This window comes from Pongo abelii, chromosome 2 (genome assembly GCF_028885655.2).
Source record: "Pongo abelii isolate AG06213 chromosome 2, NHGRI_mPonAbe1-v2.0_pri, whole genome shotgun sequence".
Classification (NCBI taxonomy): Eukaryota; Metazoa; Chordata; class Mammalia; order Primates; family Hominidae; genus Pongo; species Pongo abelii.
The window spans coordinates 32,384,099-32,401,082 of record NC_085928.1 but is presented as its reverse complement, the minus strand read 5'-3'; the positions used below and the strand labels follow the sequence as shown (position 1 = coordinate 32,401,082).

Here is a 16,984-nt window from a genome sequence, read left to right as displayed (position 1 = left end):
ATAGGGTATTCCTTCTACTTATTAAAAAATAGCTAACAGTAAAACGGCCTCAGGCAGGCCCTTCAGGAGGTATTCCTGAAGGCACTGTTATCACAGATGATAGCTCCATGCATGTTATTGCTCCATGCTAAAATGCAAATTGTTAGGTGAAAGAAGCCAATCTGAAAAAGTTACATATTGTGTGACCTTCCAGTGGAATAAGATGTGGAGGTGGAAGACAATAATATTGATGATCCTGACACTGTGCAGTCCTAGGCTAATGTGTGTGTTTGTGTCTTAGTTTTTAACAAAAAAGTTTATAAAATTTTTTTTAAAAACTTAATTTTTTAAACATTTTTTAAAGCTTATAGGATAATATAGAAAGAAAATATTTTTGTTAAGCTAATTGTTAATACCAGAGTCAAAAAGTTAAAAAAATTTTAAAGTTTATAAAGTTTAAATGTGACAGTAGGCTGTTCATATTGGAAAAGAAATGTTTTTTATAAATTTAGTGTAGCCTAAGTGTACAGTGTTTCTGAAGTCTGCAGTAGTGTACAGTAACAGTCCTAGGCCTTCACATTCACTCACCGTTCACTCACTCACTTTCAGAGCAACTTCCAGTCTGGCAAGCTCCATGCACGGTATACAGGTTATTACAGGTTATCCATTTTTATCTTTTATACAGTACTTTTTTTTTTTTTTGAGACAGTTTCGCTCTTGTTGTCCACGCTGGAGTGCAATGGCGCGATCTCGGCTCACCACAACCTCCACCTCCTGGGTTCAAGCGATTCTCCTGCCTCAGCCTCCCGAGGAGCTGGGATTACAGGCATGTGCCACCACGCCGGGCTAATTTTGTATTTTTAGTAGAGACAGGGTTTCTCCATGTTGGTCAGGCTGGTCTCGAATTCCCGACCTCAAGTGATCCGCCCACCTCAGCCTCCCAAAGTGCTGGGATTATAGGCATGAGCCACCACGCCTGGCCTTTTATACAGTATTTTTACCATACCTTTTCAATGTTTAGGTATATTTAGATACACACATACTTACCATTGTGTTACAACTGCCCACAGTATTCAGTACAGTAACATACTGTATAGATTTGCAGCCTAGGAGCAATAGGCTACATCATACAGCCTAGGTGTGCGGTAGGTAATACCATCTAGCTCTGTGTAAGTACACTCTATCATGTCCACACAACAATGAAATTGTCTAAAAATGCATTTCTTGTAAAGTATCCCCATCGTTAAATACCACATGACTATATACAAAGTGACTCACATCTACCCCAAAACAATTACATGGTGACGTTTAGGTTAACTATTAAGTAAAAAGCAACATAAATGACCTTTACGCCAAAACATCTGAAATATTCTTCTTACCTGTCCTGTGACTGTTCTTCATACATTCTCTCCTTGCCTTCTTTAAAGAGTCTTATTGCCCGTTTTGACTTTTTCATAAGGCTATCAATGTAGATTTTAAAGTACTCATTCTCACTGAGTTGGGCAAGTTTCTGGTTGTCATCATATTTACTCAATATAAGTCGTAAATGCTGATATGTATCAGGCAAAATATCAAGTATATATGGTGGGCTATTTTTCAACTGAAGTTTGGGATTTTGGCACAGTCTTACCTAAAAACAAAGATAAAAATAAAATAAATCATAATATTTTATTTCACAGAAAAATTAAAAAGTTATAGAACCATGTCCTATTTCTTCATTTTTCCATAATATAAATTATGATCTTAACTTACTATCTCCAATTTATTAACTGATAGTCACATTTGTCATAATATAAATAAATCCTATTCTGTTCTCCTACCATTCAATCTTTTCTATATCATATCCTTATTCTGAACCTCTAAAGTTTAATTCTAAGATACCTCATTGTGCATAGCTTAAAAGAACTCCAGTATGCTAATCACTGTATATCACTGATAGTCTTTTTTTTAATAAAAATGAGGAAATGGGCCTTTTCTGTTGACAACTAATGTCTCACATTTATATGTTATTTTACTACATTGAATTCCCAGCTGTTGCTGTCTCATAGTTTGTTAATTAGCGTTTTGGTGTACTGTTCCTGAACCCCGAGGACAATAAAACAAAGAGGTGCAATTTGAATAACTGAGTTATTAAGTAGTAAATGTGTGTCAGGTCAGAACCAGTCTTTTCCACCTCCCCATACTGTCTACCACGCCTATAAACATGTGGCATATAACGGTCAGTCATCCCATCACAGGTGCCGCCCAACCACTGGAGCGTTCAGGGGCTGCCTGCAGAACTGAAAGTACCTTCTGCCGGTCAGAGAAGGTAGTAATCCAACTAATGTATTCACTTCTACATGTTCATGTGATTTAGCCAAGAGTAAGTTAGTCCACCACATTCTTATCCCTCCAGAAAGGGCATAATGAACTCTTCACATAAATAACTTTCAAATGAAATCATTGAGAATTGCACAATAGCATTATATAGTGTAATGGGACAGCACTCTTACAAAAGGTTAAATGTTCACATAAAGATCATAAAGATACATGGCTCTCTTCTAAGGCCCTCGTTATATTTTTTTTTTTGTAAAATTGTCAAGAGTATATCTTATTTTATTTTATTTTTTTTTAAGACAGAGTCTCATTCTGTCACCCAGGCTGGAGTGTAGTGACACGATCTCAGCTCACTGCAACCTCTGCCGCCCGGGTTCAAGTGATTCTCCTGCCTCAGCCTCCCGAGTAGCTGGGATTACAGGTGCCTGCCACCGCACCTGGCTAATTTTTATATTTCTAGTAGAGACGGGATTTCACCATCTTTGTCAGGCTGGTCTCAAACTCCTGACCTCGTGATCCACCCGCCTCGGCCTCCCAAAGTGCTGGGATTACAGGTGTGAGCCACCGTACCTGGCCTAAGAGTATAATATCTTAAACATAATTGGCTAAAGCCTCCTGTTGGGTGGCACTGGAGTGGCTGTGGGTATTTTTGGAATCCGGCTAACGGAAATTTGAGTTGAAGATATATTTACTTTGGGTTTAGTGGAAGGTATATGTGAGGCATACAGTCACTACTGTAAAATGGTTTAATTACTGTCAGCAATTCCAATGAAACTGAAATAAGGCAGGCAAAGAAAGAATATACTATTAATATACGATCTCATTTTCATATGCAAAATCTTAAAAGAAGGAGTTAAGCAACAAAGAAACAGAGAGTAGAACAGTGGGTGGGCCCCAGGGATGGGGAGGGGAAGAAATGGAGAGAAGAAGGTCAAAGAGTACAAACTTGCACTTACGTAGGATAATTAAGACTGGAGATCTAATGTACAGCATGAGGCCTATAGCTAATAATACTGTATTCTGAAAATTTGCTAAGAGAACAGAGTTTAAATGGTCTTACCACAAAAAGGTAATTACGGAAGGTGAAGGATATGTTAATTTATTTGATGTAGTAACCATTTCACTATGTGTATATATACCAAAGCATCATGTTATACACCTTAAATAAATACAATATTTTTAAAATCTGTAATAGAACTTTTTTTAAAAGATGGTTTTAGAAATACCTGAGGTGCCCACAATGCTGACTAGCCTACCATGGGAACAGTGAAATCCAATTCAAATCTGGCAATTTGAATGTGTTTCATGGCACCCAAAACTGGAAGTATATGTGGTAATGGAAGATAATCAAAGTATAAAATGTACAGAGCCAAAAACTAGTCTAGATTATTTCTCTAATTACTTGTAGATATACCAGCTTTTTAAAAATTATAGTGCTTTGTGGATTTTTCTCATTCCAAAAAAAATTCACTTTCATACACAATTTAATGTTTGTACTCTTGTATTCTTTGTATTTAGAAAGATTCTTTCAAATTATATAAGTTTCAGGGGGCATAAAACATGGATCTGCCCCTGGGCACCCATAAAAGTGCCTGGGACAAATAAACAATTGAACTATAATAACTTCAAGCATAACAAACACAATAAATCAAGGGACCAACAAATTTAAAGAGTACTCTTATACACACTATCACGCTTACTTTCCTAAAGAAATTGGCCAGGTGCAGTGGCTCACACCTGTAATCCCAGCACCTTGGGAGGCCGAGGCAGGCAGATCATGAGGTCAGGAGTTCAAGACCAGCCTGGCCAACATGGTGAAACCCTGTCTCTACTAAAAATACAAAAATTAGCTGGGTGTGGTGGCAGGTGCCTGTAATCCCAGCTACTCAGGAGGCTGAGGCAGGAGAATCACTTGAACCCGGGAGGCAGAGGTTGCAGTGAGCTGAGATCACATCACTGCACTCAGCCTGGACAAGAAAGCAAGACTCCATCTCAAAAAAAAAAAAAAAGAAAAGAAAAGAAAAAGAAAAAAAAAGAAATCATTGGGGATCAGGGTTTTTTTCGGGGGGAGTAGATGGAGAGAAAAATCTGGCTCAAATTTCCAACCATCAGCCTCTAATTTATTTTTCACATTAACCCAGGGCATGATCTTATATTCTTCCTCTTTGTAAACAATGCCTTAAAGCAGAATTGTTGAGTATATAACCAACAAATTAATGGATTGGTTGACTGCTATTTTTTTTCACAAATAGTTTGATTGTATTATTTCCTTTATTTTTACAATTGAACTCTAAAGTATCAAGTATTCAAATTGATAACCCAAAGGTATAGGCTTAGTTAAAAAGTAATAATTTTATTTTTATCTCCAAGAAAGTCCTTGGAAAGGTAAGATGTCATCTCATTTACTAAATAACAGCAAATCTTTACAAAGTATAGTGAAAAGGGCTGACAGAGCTTTTTTTACCCCCTTTTTAATATGTGATACATTAGTATAATGAGTTCATTTTGCCCTAAAGATTAAGTCCCAAATATGTCAATTATTTAACAAATCCTGCTTGAAAAAGAATATGGTTTTTAAATTATTTAAACCAAAAATACTATCACAAGTATACATAAATACCAAGAATATTGCCACCAACATTCTACAGCAGATAGTTTAATTTCAGCAACGTAAAACTTGGTGTAACATGTCACAGACTGATACATTATTTTCTTCTAGTTTGGGGACCAGGCAGCTTCAAATTCATTTTCTCTACTAGAGAACTTTTTAATTGATACATACAAAATTTCTGTCAGGTATTTTTTTCCAGACATTCCACATAAATATTCTTTGACAGAAACGTTTACGTTTTACAAATATTTAATTCACTATTCTTTATCTGAAATTTTTTCTCATTTGCTTTATTTAAAACCGTAACTCCATGTGGGAATTTATTGCTTTATCAGGTGGAAATTCTTTAAACTACTATATGCCAGGTACTGAGCTTAGTGCTAGGAAATTATAGATGACTAGAATATACTTCCTGATTCAAAGATATGCAAAGAGTCTGGCAGAAGAGACGTAGTTCTCTATAATTAACTTAAGAGCAATGTAATTCTTGCTCTAAGGGATCTTAGTAAAGATTCCACCCAATCCATTCATTTCCAGATTTTAAAAAACTAAGAACTAAAAAGATTAAGGGACCATTAAAATATCATTAATCCAATACAAGAGCTTGTATCTTCTGAATCTTGGGCTGATCTTTCTAACTATATCACAATTTAATTAAAATTAAGCATATAATTAATGATCCCTGCTAAACTCATTTACATTTTTATTTTATTCCATTTGCAAATTTACACAAACTTCAGGACCCATTTGTCAATTCAACAAACATTTATGTGGCAGGCATTGTTTCAGGCTCTAGGGAACACAGAAAGGAATAAATCACACACCTGCCCTCAAGCAGCTGTCTAGTGGGAAATATTGGTGGCTTAGGAAAAGAACTACAGAATTTAGTGCTATGATGGAGGCAAGTACAAACTGCTACAGGAGAAAAGCAGCAGCTCACTCATCTCGACATAAGAGTGTCAGGAAATACATACTTAAATTTGCCAAAAGGAGTATTCTAGGCAAAGGAGTGTGCTAAGGCTTAAGAGACACCAGAGAGCAAGCCTGTTAACAGAGGAGTAAATGCAGTTATTCTAAAAGGTCAGAGCATAGGAAGGAAGGCTGTGAGTGAGTAGTACGAGAGATCTGAAATAGGCCAGAGTCAGCTCATCAAGGCCCTGTAGGCTAAACTGTTTTCTAAATTTGCACTTGGGAAAGTGCAACATACAATGCTGAACTACTGTATGCCACTGAGTGCGCAGTTCATCAGTTGGATTACTATTAAACCCTGTGATTTATGACAGCTTCTGCCAAAAATGAATAACCCTACATCAGGACTATGACTTCTAAGCAGGTCAAATTCAATTCCATTCAATAAATATTTATTGAATACCTGCTATGTGCACGGAGCTGCAAAAGCCAGGAAAGAAAAATTGCTTTTCTAAAAGCAGTATATTAGAGAGAAAATCAAGCTCACCACCAGGGTCAAGTTCAGATTCAAATGGTTACACCTCTTCTAGAAATACCTAAATTGCTTCCTAGAATGAAGCTTGGTACTAACACAGAAGAGCTTTGGTAAAGAACAAATCTGTAGTCACATTATAAAATGATGAACTTTTTAGGGCACCGATTCGATAGCAATATTGCTCTTTTCTGTTGAACTAAAAGGCAAAACATTTATTATTGGAATTAGGCTGAAAATTCCACTATAGCCATTGACTCAAAAAATTTGGAAATTACCAGGACCAACTCCTTTTGACGTGTCAATACTGAAATACAGAACTAGAACGTAACTAAGGTTACTGCTCAGAACCCTGATAGCTGGACTTGAGAATCATGAACTGTCTCCCTACCAATATACAACTGAGTTTTATATTTGCTTAAATGTATTAGAAATATTTAAGGAGACTCTCTGTGTACATGCATTGTTTCACATGAATAAAAATATATTATTAATATATTGGCTATGCATTCCAATACATAAATATGTATTTATATACATATATTCAACCATATCAAAGCAAAAGCACAAATACAAAAACAGGATTTACTAATGCTATAAGAATTTTCAAAGTCATTACTTATTCTTGGAATAATCTTGCATTTAAAGTTTTCTGATTGCGCCTTAATTAAAACTTCCAGCCAAAAGGTAATAAAAATGTATTAGATCAGACAGCACATTCCTTGCAAACAAGGTTCAAACCAGCCTGTGAAACATAGGAAAGAACTTTTACCAAATAAAATGAAAATTTCAACAGTAAGGAATTGTGCCTATACTATAAGACTTTCATTACAAAGCACACCTCACTTCATGGAGCATTCAGTTATATTGAATCAAGTCATATACTCTCAACTGAACTGCTTCATTCTTAAAAACAATATAGAAAGCCCTGGGCCAGGCGCGGTGGCTCACGCCTGTAATCCCAGCACTTTGGGAGGCCGAGGCGAGCGGATCACGAGGTCAGGAGGTCGAGAACATCTTGGCTAACACGGTGAAACCCTGTTTCTACTAAAAATACAAAAACAAAATTAACAGGGTGTGGTGGCAGGCGCCTGTAGTCCCAGGTACTTGGGAGGCTGAGGCAGGAGAATGGCATGAACCCAGGAGACGGAGCTTGTAGTGAGCTGAGATAGTGCCACTGCACTCCCAACCTGGGCGAAAGAGTGAGACTCCGTCTCAAAAAAAAAAAAAAAAAAAAAAGAAAGCCCTGTCCTCCTCCTATAAATGTTAGAAGAGGTCTCTTATTACAGTTACCTAAAAGTATATATATCTTTATAATAACAGGTACCGAAGAGTTCTTTGGGTTCTTTCCATTTTAATGCCGCAAATAATTACTAAATATAAAAATTATAAAAATGTATTTTACTAAGTATAGAAATGTAAAGTGTAAAAAAGTATAAAAAATATACTTTTTTAATAGAATATTAATTAGGCAAAAGAAAGTTGGCATATAAAATTGATCATGAGTCCAGCACAGCTGAATTTAGAGAAAATTACCAAGACCTTTATGGTTTTCCACGAAGATGTCCTCAGAAGATTGACATTAAGAAGCACCATTAAAAAACTGACTAGTTGTAACTCAAATATCAATTGTGTATTCTGTTCACTCTCCTTCTTCCAAATGAGAATGGAACTTCCTTGAAGGTGAAGAACAGTCTTTCTCATTGGTCTCTCTCTATCACCTAATATGGAACTTTGCATATAGTAGATGTGCAACAAATATTTGATGGCAGAAAGGAGGAAGAGGAGGAGGAAGCAAACAAAGTAAAGAACCTCTCAGGAAAATTATATTACAAATAAGATATCCACAACTATATTGAATAAAGCTGCCTAAAAATGAGTACAAAATTTGGAGAAGAATTTGATAATATCAAATATGGGAGTGGAGGAGGGGAAATGCCCTTTCGATTTACTTCTTTTGGAAAAAGGAAGCATCATATTATTCCATGGAGCAGTGTGCTTGACTCTTCACACTGTGAACACAGACATTAGAATCAGGCAAACCTAGGATCTGGCCCTAACATTTACTAGCTTTACAACCTTGGGCAGGGTTCTTCTTCGGGAAACCTCTTAGGATACTATAATTCTTACAAGAGGAAATGTAAAGTGCTATGCACTGTGTCCAGAACATAGTTAGCCCTATCTCCTTCTTAATATTTCTTCTCCCTTCCATATTTTACATTCCATCACAAGGCAAAATCCCTGCAGATTTTGCAAAGGTATGAAAATTAGACCAAGGGCACTGAACAGTTTGTTGAGGATCATGATTTTTAGAAGTTCTTTTAGCTCATAAAGTTACTCATGCTGCCTAAAACTCTGAAAAAGCCTGGAATGTTCTGTGCAGAAAAGCAGGAAATAAGGCTAAGCCCAGGTCAGTGTTCCTGTCAGCTGACACGGAATCCTCTGGTTTCTTCAAACCCAAGAGGCTCTCAGGAAAAGACGTAGGGCTTTAATATTTTTTTAAATCTTTTAACAGGTAGAATATTATAACTATTAATACTTTTTTATTGATACTGTAAGATAATATAAGCTCAACAATTATCTAAATGTAACTATGTTAAAAACCTATAAAATGTGTTGGATATTTTCAAAATGCGTCTTTCATTACTAGAAAAAAATTAGCAACCTACAAATACTTAAAAACAAAAAAACAAAAAACCTTAGTTAAGTTGTAATAATATTATTAATATACGCCCAAGCAGAGTAGATAAAAATAGCACTGTGGCATCCTTTAAGTCACAGCAAGCGTATAATAAGGTGAACTTAATATTAAAGATGAGAATTGATTTCCATTTTAATTTTTTACTTATTTACCCACTTAATTGCTAGAAGACTAGTTAAAATATATATATTGCATATTTCATGATACAAAAATTAAAAACATGGTTTAAACATTATAAATATTATGCCTTTAATCACTTCCTGACAACCCAATATAAAATTTACAAATTCCCTCAAAACTTCTCTGTATATTCCCTTATTCCCTTGCTTTCCTCCTGTGTAAGTGGAAGTTACATTTATCCGCCAAGATTAACCCTTCTACTTGTTCCTAGTCTTTCCCTCCCACAGTTTAATCTAGAATGCTACTGCTTCAACTATTTCTTTTTCCCTTGCATCTTAGGCCATTCCCTAACTACATCCTTGCCCATCAATCTTTTTTTTTCCCACCAATCGTTGAACCTCTCCTATGGTGCGTGCACACATACATACACACACACACACACACACGCACAGAGAGTTATTTCAATGATGTTCAAATCCTCAAGCTAACAGAACTCCCTTCCTTTTCACTGTTGTTACAGTTCTAGAACAATTTTTAAATAATCCACATACTCATTTTAATCTCACCCCATCACATAAGTTAAACTGCTCTACAAAGGTCAATAATGGCCTCTAATCATACAATTCAATGACTTCTTAACTTTTCACCCTGTTTGGTTTTCTCCACTTGAATTTGAACTTAGTTTTATCAGAACTTCAGATTTTATCTTCTTTTTAAAGCTGTTTGTACCTAGGATATCATTATGGTTTAATTCTACCTTTCTCATCACTAATCTATGTAGGATTCTCTTTCCTTCTCTGGTATTTAATTACACCCCTCAAACTCCCCAAAATTCAATTATCTGACTTTTTCTCTGAATTGCTCCCTCTACTCTTCCTCCGAAATCTCCGGCAGTTCTATAGCTTGAAATGCTATCTCTATGAGAATATCTACCAAATATGTGTCTCTTGTTTCTACTTCTCTCTTGAACTGTACACTTAATTTTCTGACTTTAAATGAAATTCACTCTGGTATGGTGAACTTAGCATGGCCAAAAACTAACCCCACACTTCCTCTTTTCCTTCTTCTGTTCCTTACCTCATTAAGTGCATCACTGCCTTCGGAGTCAACTAGCCTGAAAACCTCAAGAGTCACTTTCACTGCACCTTCTCTTTCATCCTCTAATTCTAAGGGGTCACCAAGACCTGTAGATTTTGCCTCCAAAATGCCTCCCACATCTGAACCAACACTTGCTACACCTACTTCCAATTATCTAGGACAGCATTTCATTATTTCTTGCCCAGACTGTTTTAATTCCTCTTGATCATTACGCTTACTTTCAGTTTTTTTCTCTTAATCCAAGCTTTACAGAGTCAAGTAAGTATTCTATCAAAGCACAGCCCTGATGTTTTCCCTCCCTGATTAAGAGCCTTCAATGGTTTTCTACCAAATAAATTAAGACAAAATTATTTGACAAAAGCAATCAAAACCTCTATCATCTTACCCTAACTTCCCCTCTCTTACTCAACAATCTATCATTACTTCAACCTAATATGTCCTCCATCTCACTGGAATCCAACCCATGAGCTGGACAGTACCTCCTCCATGCTTCATTCTACACCAACTTTTCACCCTTAGCAAGCAATGGTTCACCTCTGCCACATGCTACATCTCAGCACTTTATTTATACTACCTTAAAGCACTTACTACATTTTACTCTATGGCATAGCTATTTGGAAATGATTGTCTTTCCATAGTTGAGATTTGATAAATGAATGATGAAATCAACAGACAGCACATAAAGCACCTTTTAAAAAGAAGAAAGAAATAGATTCAAAATCTGAATGCTAAAAATTTTGTAATATTTAAAAGACTACTAACTGATTAAGGCCTGCATTATATGAATGCCTTATATCACAGGGATAAACCAAGGTAAGTCTCCATAGGATTCCTTTAAATCTTTTACTTTATTGATAGCTTTTCTTAGAAGTCATGTACCAAACTTTGATATCACTTCATTTACCACAACACAAACTCAAAACTGAACTGAGTACTAAACAAAACTGTCCAGACAATTTGTTATTATCCCCTAACTAAGTCTACTACGACCCATGATTCTGCTAAGGTGGAACAACTTCAGTGAGGAAAAGGAAATATGTCAAGAAGTATAATTCAAATGAATGATATCCCTTGTTTTAAGGCTCTAGGAATATAAGAGTCTCCAACTTAGTAAACACAAACAACAGGCATCTAAAACCTGTTTTACTCCACATGGAATATCTTTCAGAGATATGAGGAACTCAGCTTAGAAAAGAAAGTTGACTTGTATTCTTTAAAATATTTATATATAATCCAAGCATCCTTAATTGACAAACTTTAAAATATATTATGATCACAATTAAATTAAAAGGAGTATGAATTATATTTCAAGCTTGAAAAATGTACTAAATAGACTGAGGGAAAAAGGCAGGAAAAGCCTACTGGGCATCATCACTTCCTAAATGCTTTTTAAATTCTTTCTGTAATGTAATTTAAAATAAATGACAAGGACAGCAAGACAAAAATTTGAGGCAGGTACTCAGCGTGCTTTGCTCTTTAGCATCAATTAATTATTTTCTAATTTCCTAAGCATCCCTGTATGCTCAGTACATTTAGTATCTATTAGATGGAAAATTGTTTCTTCTATTTTCCATCACCTGGCTAAGATTCTTGTGAAAACCATGCTCAGGAACCTCACATTAATAAATTATCATTCCAACCATACTGATTAGTAATCATTTCCTTACTCTCACCTCAGCATTTCCAACAAGAACACAATAATGCTGTTCCTAAAAGGCAATGGCCAGCAAAATCCAGACAGAAAACTGTCTGAACACTGGCCAGAAAAACAAGGAGGATGTTCTCTACTCTGTTCCCATTGTACTTTGGGTTTGTAATACAGCCCTTTCCATACTACATGGCAATTATCCATTTATGTGTTTGGCTCTGATACTGTTCTCTGAGTTCCCTGACAGGTCAAAGGCGGGACTATGTCTTGTCTAGCTTCATATCCCCAGTAACAAGCACTCAGTGGAAACACAGTAGGCCCTCAAAAAATGTTTATTAAGTGTTTAAGAAACCTTGTCTCTTGAGTAGCTTCAGAACAGACTCCACATTTCATTCTGGCGCACTTGAACCTAGATATGTATTCATGATTAATACTTCTATCACTGTATCAAATAAGCATCCACTGATGTGAGGGCTTTTGGGTCAGCTATCAAATTACACTGACACAGAGCTAAGGCCAGAAAATCTGAAATGGGATGTTTTGGGATATGCTACTATCTACTGTTCTTTTCCTCAAAAGATGGACTATGCTAACTCTGTGCTACTGATTTTCTGTTACAAAACACTCTACATCTTATAAGGAACACAACTGAGCAATTACGCTCCCCTATTCTCAGTGACCTTAGAGCAAAAGCCTGCCCTCTGCAAACAGAACATTAATTGGAAAGAATTTCAATTGACCATTTTAAATTCCAGAGGCCAAGAAATGGTAAAACTACATACTCACTAGATATTTCCCCTACAACCCAAGACTGCTTTATTATTCCCTGTAAAAATAGTTATTTTACTTTATTGGTAGCTGAAACTCACTGAAATTGAAGCTTGTGTTCATATTTATACTTCCAACATCTACCCTTACAAAGAGGCTTCATAAGAAAAAAATATTAACTATACACTTAACTATGCCTTTTACATACCTACCAATTAGACTTGAAAATTGCTATTTTCTGTTATTCACAAACTAAATTCATGCTATTGCAGTTATTTTTTTAAAAAGGTAATGTGTCAAGGGATTAACTTCAGAACTAATAATAAAGTTCCTGATGTAATCATCAGGACAATGTTGATATTATGAGCCACTTCCTTCACCACTAACAAATAAGAAAAGATAAACAAAAGAGGGGGATGTTTCTGTACTACACACTTATATACTGCCAATTAGTAATTATCAATGCCTTTCTATTTACTGTATCTTAGAGTAACAATAAACATACTGAATTCTTTCATAATAATTTATATGATTTCTCTCCACAAAGCCCCTGGGTACATTCACAAATGAACACAACCATTTTCATCTTTGACAAATAATGAAGATAAACAGGTAATGTACATTTGCCAACACCCTTACCCACATCCCACTAAGTAGAGACTCTTGATAATAGATTTCCTTGTTGAGTCAAGTTTCTCAATTGGAGAGACTAAACCTAAACCCACAGAAGGGTTAATAAAATAAACAATAGCAGATGTTTAACTATCAGATAACCATCTATTTTACCATAACTCATGATGAAATAATTAAAAGTGAATAAAACTTATGTTAACAACCAGTTACAGACCAAAATTGTGTACATCATTTTTAATGTTTCAAAAATAATGATTTTATAGTAACTATAGCTCACCACTTCCTTATATAAATCTTTTTGATTTGATGTGCTAACACTCACAAATGTACAAACACTGACCACTCAAAGATGGAGGGTGGGGGAAAAAGAACAGCCCCTTTATAGAATCTGAACCATTTGCTGTCCACTTATGTAGCAGGTAAGTTAGTGAAAAACCTTGAATTCCTTCTCTTACCCCAACTAATGATTTAGGCAGTGAGAGTGACCTTCAAATGCACACTCCTTAGCAAAGACAAGATAGGCAGCATTGTGCTTGACAAATATATGCAATTTTTCCAATTGAATAGTCCTTATTCTAAAGTATCCAATGCTAAAATCAAAACTGAACCCCAAGCAGCAAGTTGTAATATTCTGACACTATGACATCATTCTGTCTGGAGCACTTTAATATAACAATTTGAATAAACTGGCAGAAGCGTAAATAGGTCACACTGAAGCCCAAAACTAAGGCTATGTATCTGGCAAAAATATTCTGGCTCTGCATTTAGCACCATTGCCTGTAGAACGACAGGCCAGTCATTCATCTGTGTGTCCTTTCCATCAGAATAAATGAAAATAATGGAAATCTTGTCACATTCGTATATTGCTACTACTACTGATAGTGGCTTTTCTGGCCAATATTTACAGACAGGAGCAAATCAAAGCAAAGATGAATGTTACCACATGATTTCATGGATGCTTTGGCACATCCCTACAGAGAAATTTTTTTTTAAAACCTCCATTTCTTCAGTTATAAAGATACTGAGTCTTGCCTCAACTAAACTTATAATTAGCCCCAGGTATCTAAGAAATACAGTCATAATGTGTTACAAACATTTACTAATAAATCCAGGACAGTGCTACTGCTTCAAAAAGAAAGAATTATTAATTTTTGCAAAGCAGCAAGCCACATCTTAAATTTATTTTATAATCATACTTAGTAAAGTAGGATACTGACAGCTACAGTTTCTGAGTAAATCTCTGTAAGGTATTCAGATTGACTTCTCTGGATACTGACACCCATCTTGATTTCTTCTTGTGAAATTATAGTTTGTCTGAAAGCAACATGCAGAAACCACAGAGGTTTCTGATACTCTCAGCCTCACCACCCCCAACATAAATTTTCCTTTCACAATAAACAATGTGCCATCGAAAGGTTTCCTGTTTCAAAATGGAATAGTAGATGAAAGAAACTGTTAACTCTCCCATTAACAACCAAAAAAGTTTCTTAATGAAGATGAATTCTCAAAGATGAAAATGGAAACTCCCTCAACTACTGCTTCTTCACTTAAGAACTAATCTGTTTCTTTCCCCAGTAAATATTTTCAGTATCATACCAGATGATTGTCATGAGTGGTCAAAGACTTAAATAACCTGCTTGAACTCTTTTGTTATCTAAGAGCAACACAACCTCACAGAAGACAGAACAAACACTTCCAAGCATTCTATGGCCATACACCAACAAAAAGCAGCCAATGGTAAAACTTTACATACTGAGTCATGTAGAGGAACTCTGAACCTTAAAGAGTAGAAAGGATAAAAGGTTAAAAAAGTCTTTGAATCCAACTTTTCAAAACACACAGAGTTGAAGTAAGAAAATGATGAATGGAAATCAAAAGACTGTTGCCATAACAATGGTTGGTATTAATTAACAGTATAAATAAATCTGGAGAAACCACAGACAAAGTGAAAAGTGTTTCGCACAGGCAACGTCAGACAGAACTTACCACTTTGTCCATGAGCTTCCAAGTCTTCTCCACGGTCCTGCGATCTGCGGCAGCTTGCTTAGGGGGTCCAACTGCATCCTGAATAGCATCAATAATACCCAAAATTCGACCTTTTCGGGGATTTCCTCCTCGACCACCAGGGTTTCTGCCATTCGTTGAGTTTGCCATCTGGAATTTTAGTTCTTTAAAAGGCAGATTTAAAAAAAGAAAAGTTAGTTGGTTTTGAAAATATTTACCCACCAGAAAACTAAAGAGACTAACTTGTACCCACTGCATCTTCCTCCATCAATTAGAGCAAAACCAAAAGTTCCAGATTCATCTTTATCAATAAGCTTGTGAATTTACACTTTCAATCTTTACACACAGTAGTTTTAGGAGCAGTGATCCTAGATTTGCTTTTACAATACTAAGAGTTAAAGATGCATCCTGCTCACGTTTCAAGCAGCTAAGGCTGAACTAATACCCAACTCATTTAAAAAAAAAAAAAAACAAATAAACAAAACTTAAACAGGCTTCCTCCACCTAGATAAAAACAGAATGTTCTTCCCCTCCTGCCTTAATTCCAATTCAAAATACTAGAACAACTGAAGCTCCTATCATACATTTTGGGAGCCTTACGCAGAAACTTTACTTTCACTCTGTTAGATTTCTCCAAGTTATATAAACATAAAGATTATCCTACACAAACAGCTCTGTTGTGTAGGACAGCTCTGTTGTCAACAAAGGCACAGGACATGTCCCACACTAAAACCACCAAGTACGGACACACGAACTCCTTTCTTTAAATCAACGCGGTGAGTCGTTATTCCCAAGAACCAAATGAAATAACACACAAATAGCCCATTTGAAAAGAGACGGAGAGAAAACTGACAACAGCGGCCACGGAAAGGAGTAGTTCACTTCTCTGGCTCCTCGCCTCTGCTCTCACCCAAAGCTTTGTTTCAGGACGCCTGTGTCCCTTCCCTGCTCAGGCCCCTTCCCGGCCCCTCGGGTCTGAGCTGCGGGAGGAAGGTGGACTGGGAGGGGACAAAGCGTCCCTCCCGTACCCGCAGCACCGTCCGTCTAGGGCGCAGGAGGGACACTGTGTGCTCGGCGCCTGGGTGGACGCGACTCCCGGCCGCCTGCTGCACTCCTCACCGCCGTCAGCCTGGACTCCCTCTCCCTCCTCCCCGGCCTGCGGGTTCTGGTCTTTAAATGCCCCACTTCAAACTGGACGGCGGCGGCAACGGCAGCTGAGAGCCAGGGCTGTCCCCTCTTCCTCCTTTGCCCGCGCCTGGCTACCCCCGGGCCCCCGAGCCGGCAAGAAGTGTGGAGCCTCCCCGGCGACCCCTTCCCTTCTTGCCTTTCGGCGCCGTAGCTGTCCAGAGACACGCGTGTGCGCGGGTCCCACTCCACACGCACGCAGCCCAGTGTGTGTGGGGAGCCCCGGCGGGGAGTGGGATCGCTGAGAACAGCTCGCTCCCGAAGAAGGAGCAACCCAGTGCGCAGGCCTCGGAGACGTGGAAACGCAACAATTACCGTCAAGACAAATCCACACCCGCTCTCCCCTCCCGCCCGACTCGGGGAGGCCGCGGGACGCCGCAGCAGCACTAGCAGGAGGAGGAGACCGCTCGCTGGACACCCCACCCCTGTGGCACACACAGGACCCAGGCTCGGGGCGGGGCGGGGGCGGGGCCGCGCGCC

General features: G+C 37.4%; 1 protein-coding gene across 9 annotated transcripts in view; it reads right to left on the bottom strand.

Moving 5' to 3' along the window:
* Positions 1-16,911, bottom strand: part of CBLB (Cbl proto-oncogene B) — a 211,228-nt gene extending 194,317 nt beyond the window's left edge. For 4 of the 9 annotated variants that reach the window (XM_002813331.6, XM_063721815.1, XM_063721816.1 and 1 more), the window contains exons 1-3: positions 16,820-16,911; positions 15,302-15,483; positions 1,359-1,609 (exon numbers count right to left, since the gene is read on the bottom strand). In XM_002813331.6, coding sequence (XP_002813377.1) covers positions 1,359-1,609; positions 15,302-15,469 — 419 coding nt within the window. In that variant the 5' untranslated portion in view covers positions 15,470-15,483; positions 16,820-16,911. Of the gene's footprint in view, positions 1-1,358; positions 1,610-15,301; positions 15,484-16,229; positions 16,388-16,643; positions 16,777-16,819 lie in introns of those variants that run through there. The other 5 variants (XM_002813332.6, XM_054551577.2, XM_054551578.2 and 2 more) reach the window with 2 other exon arrangements.
* Positions 16,912-16,984: the final 73 nt, after the last annotated feature.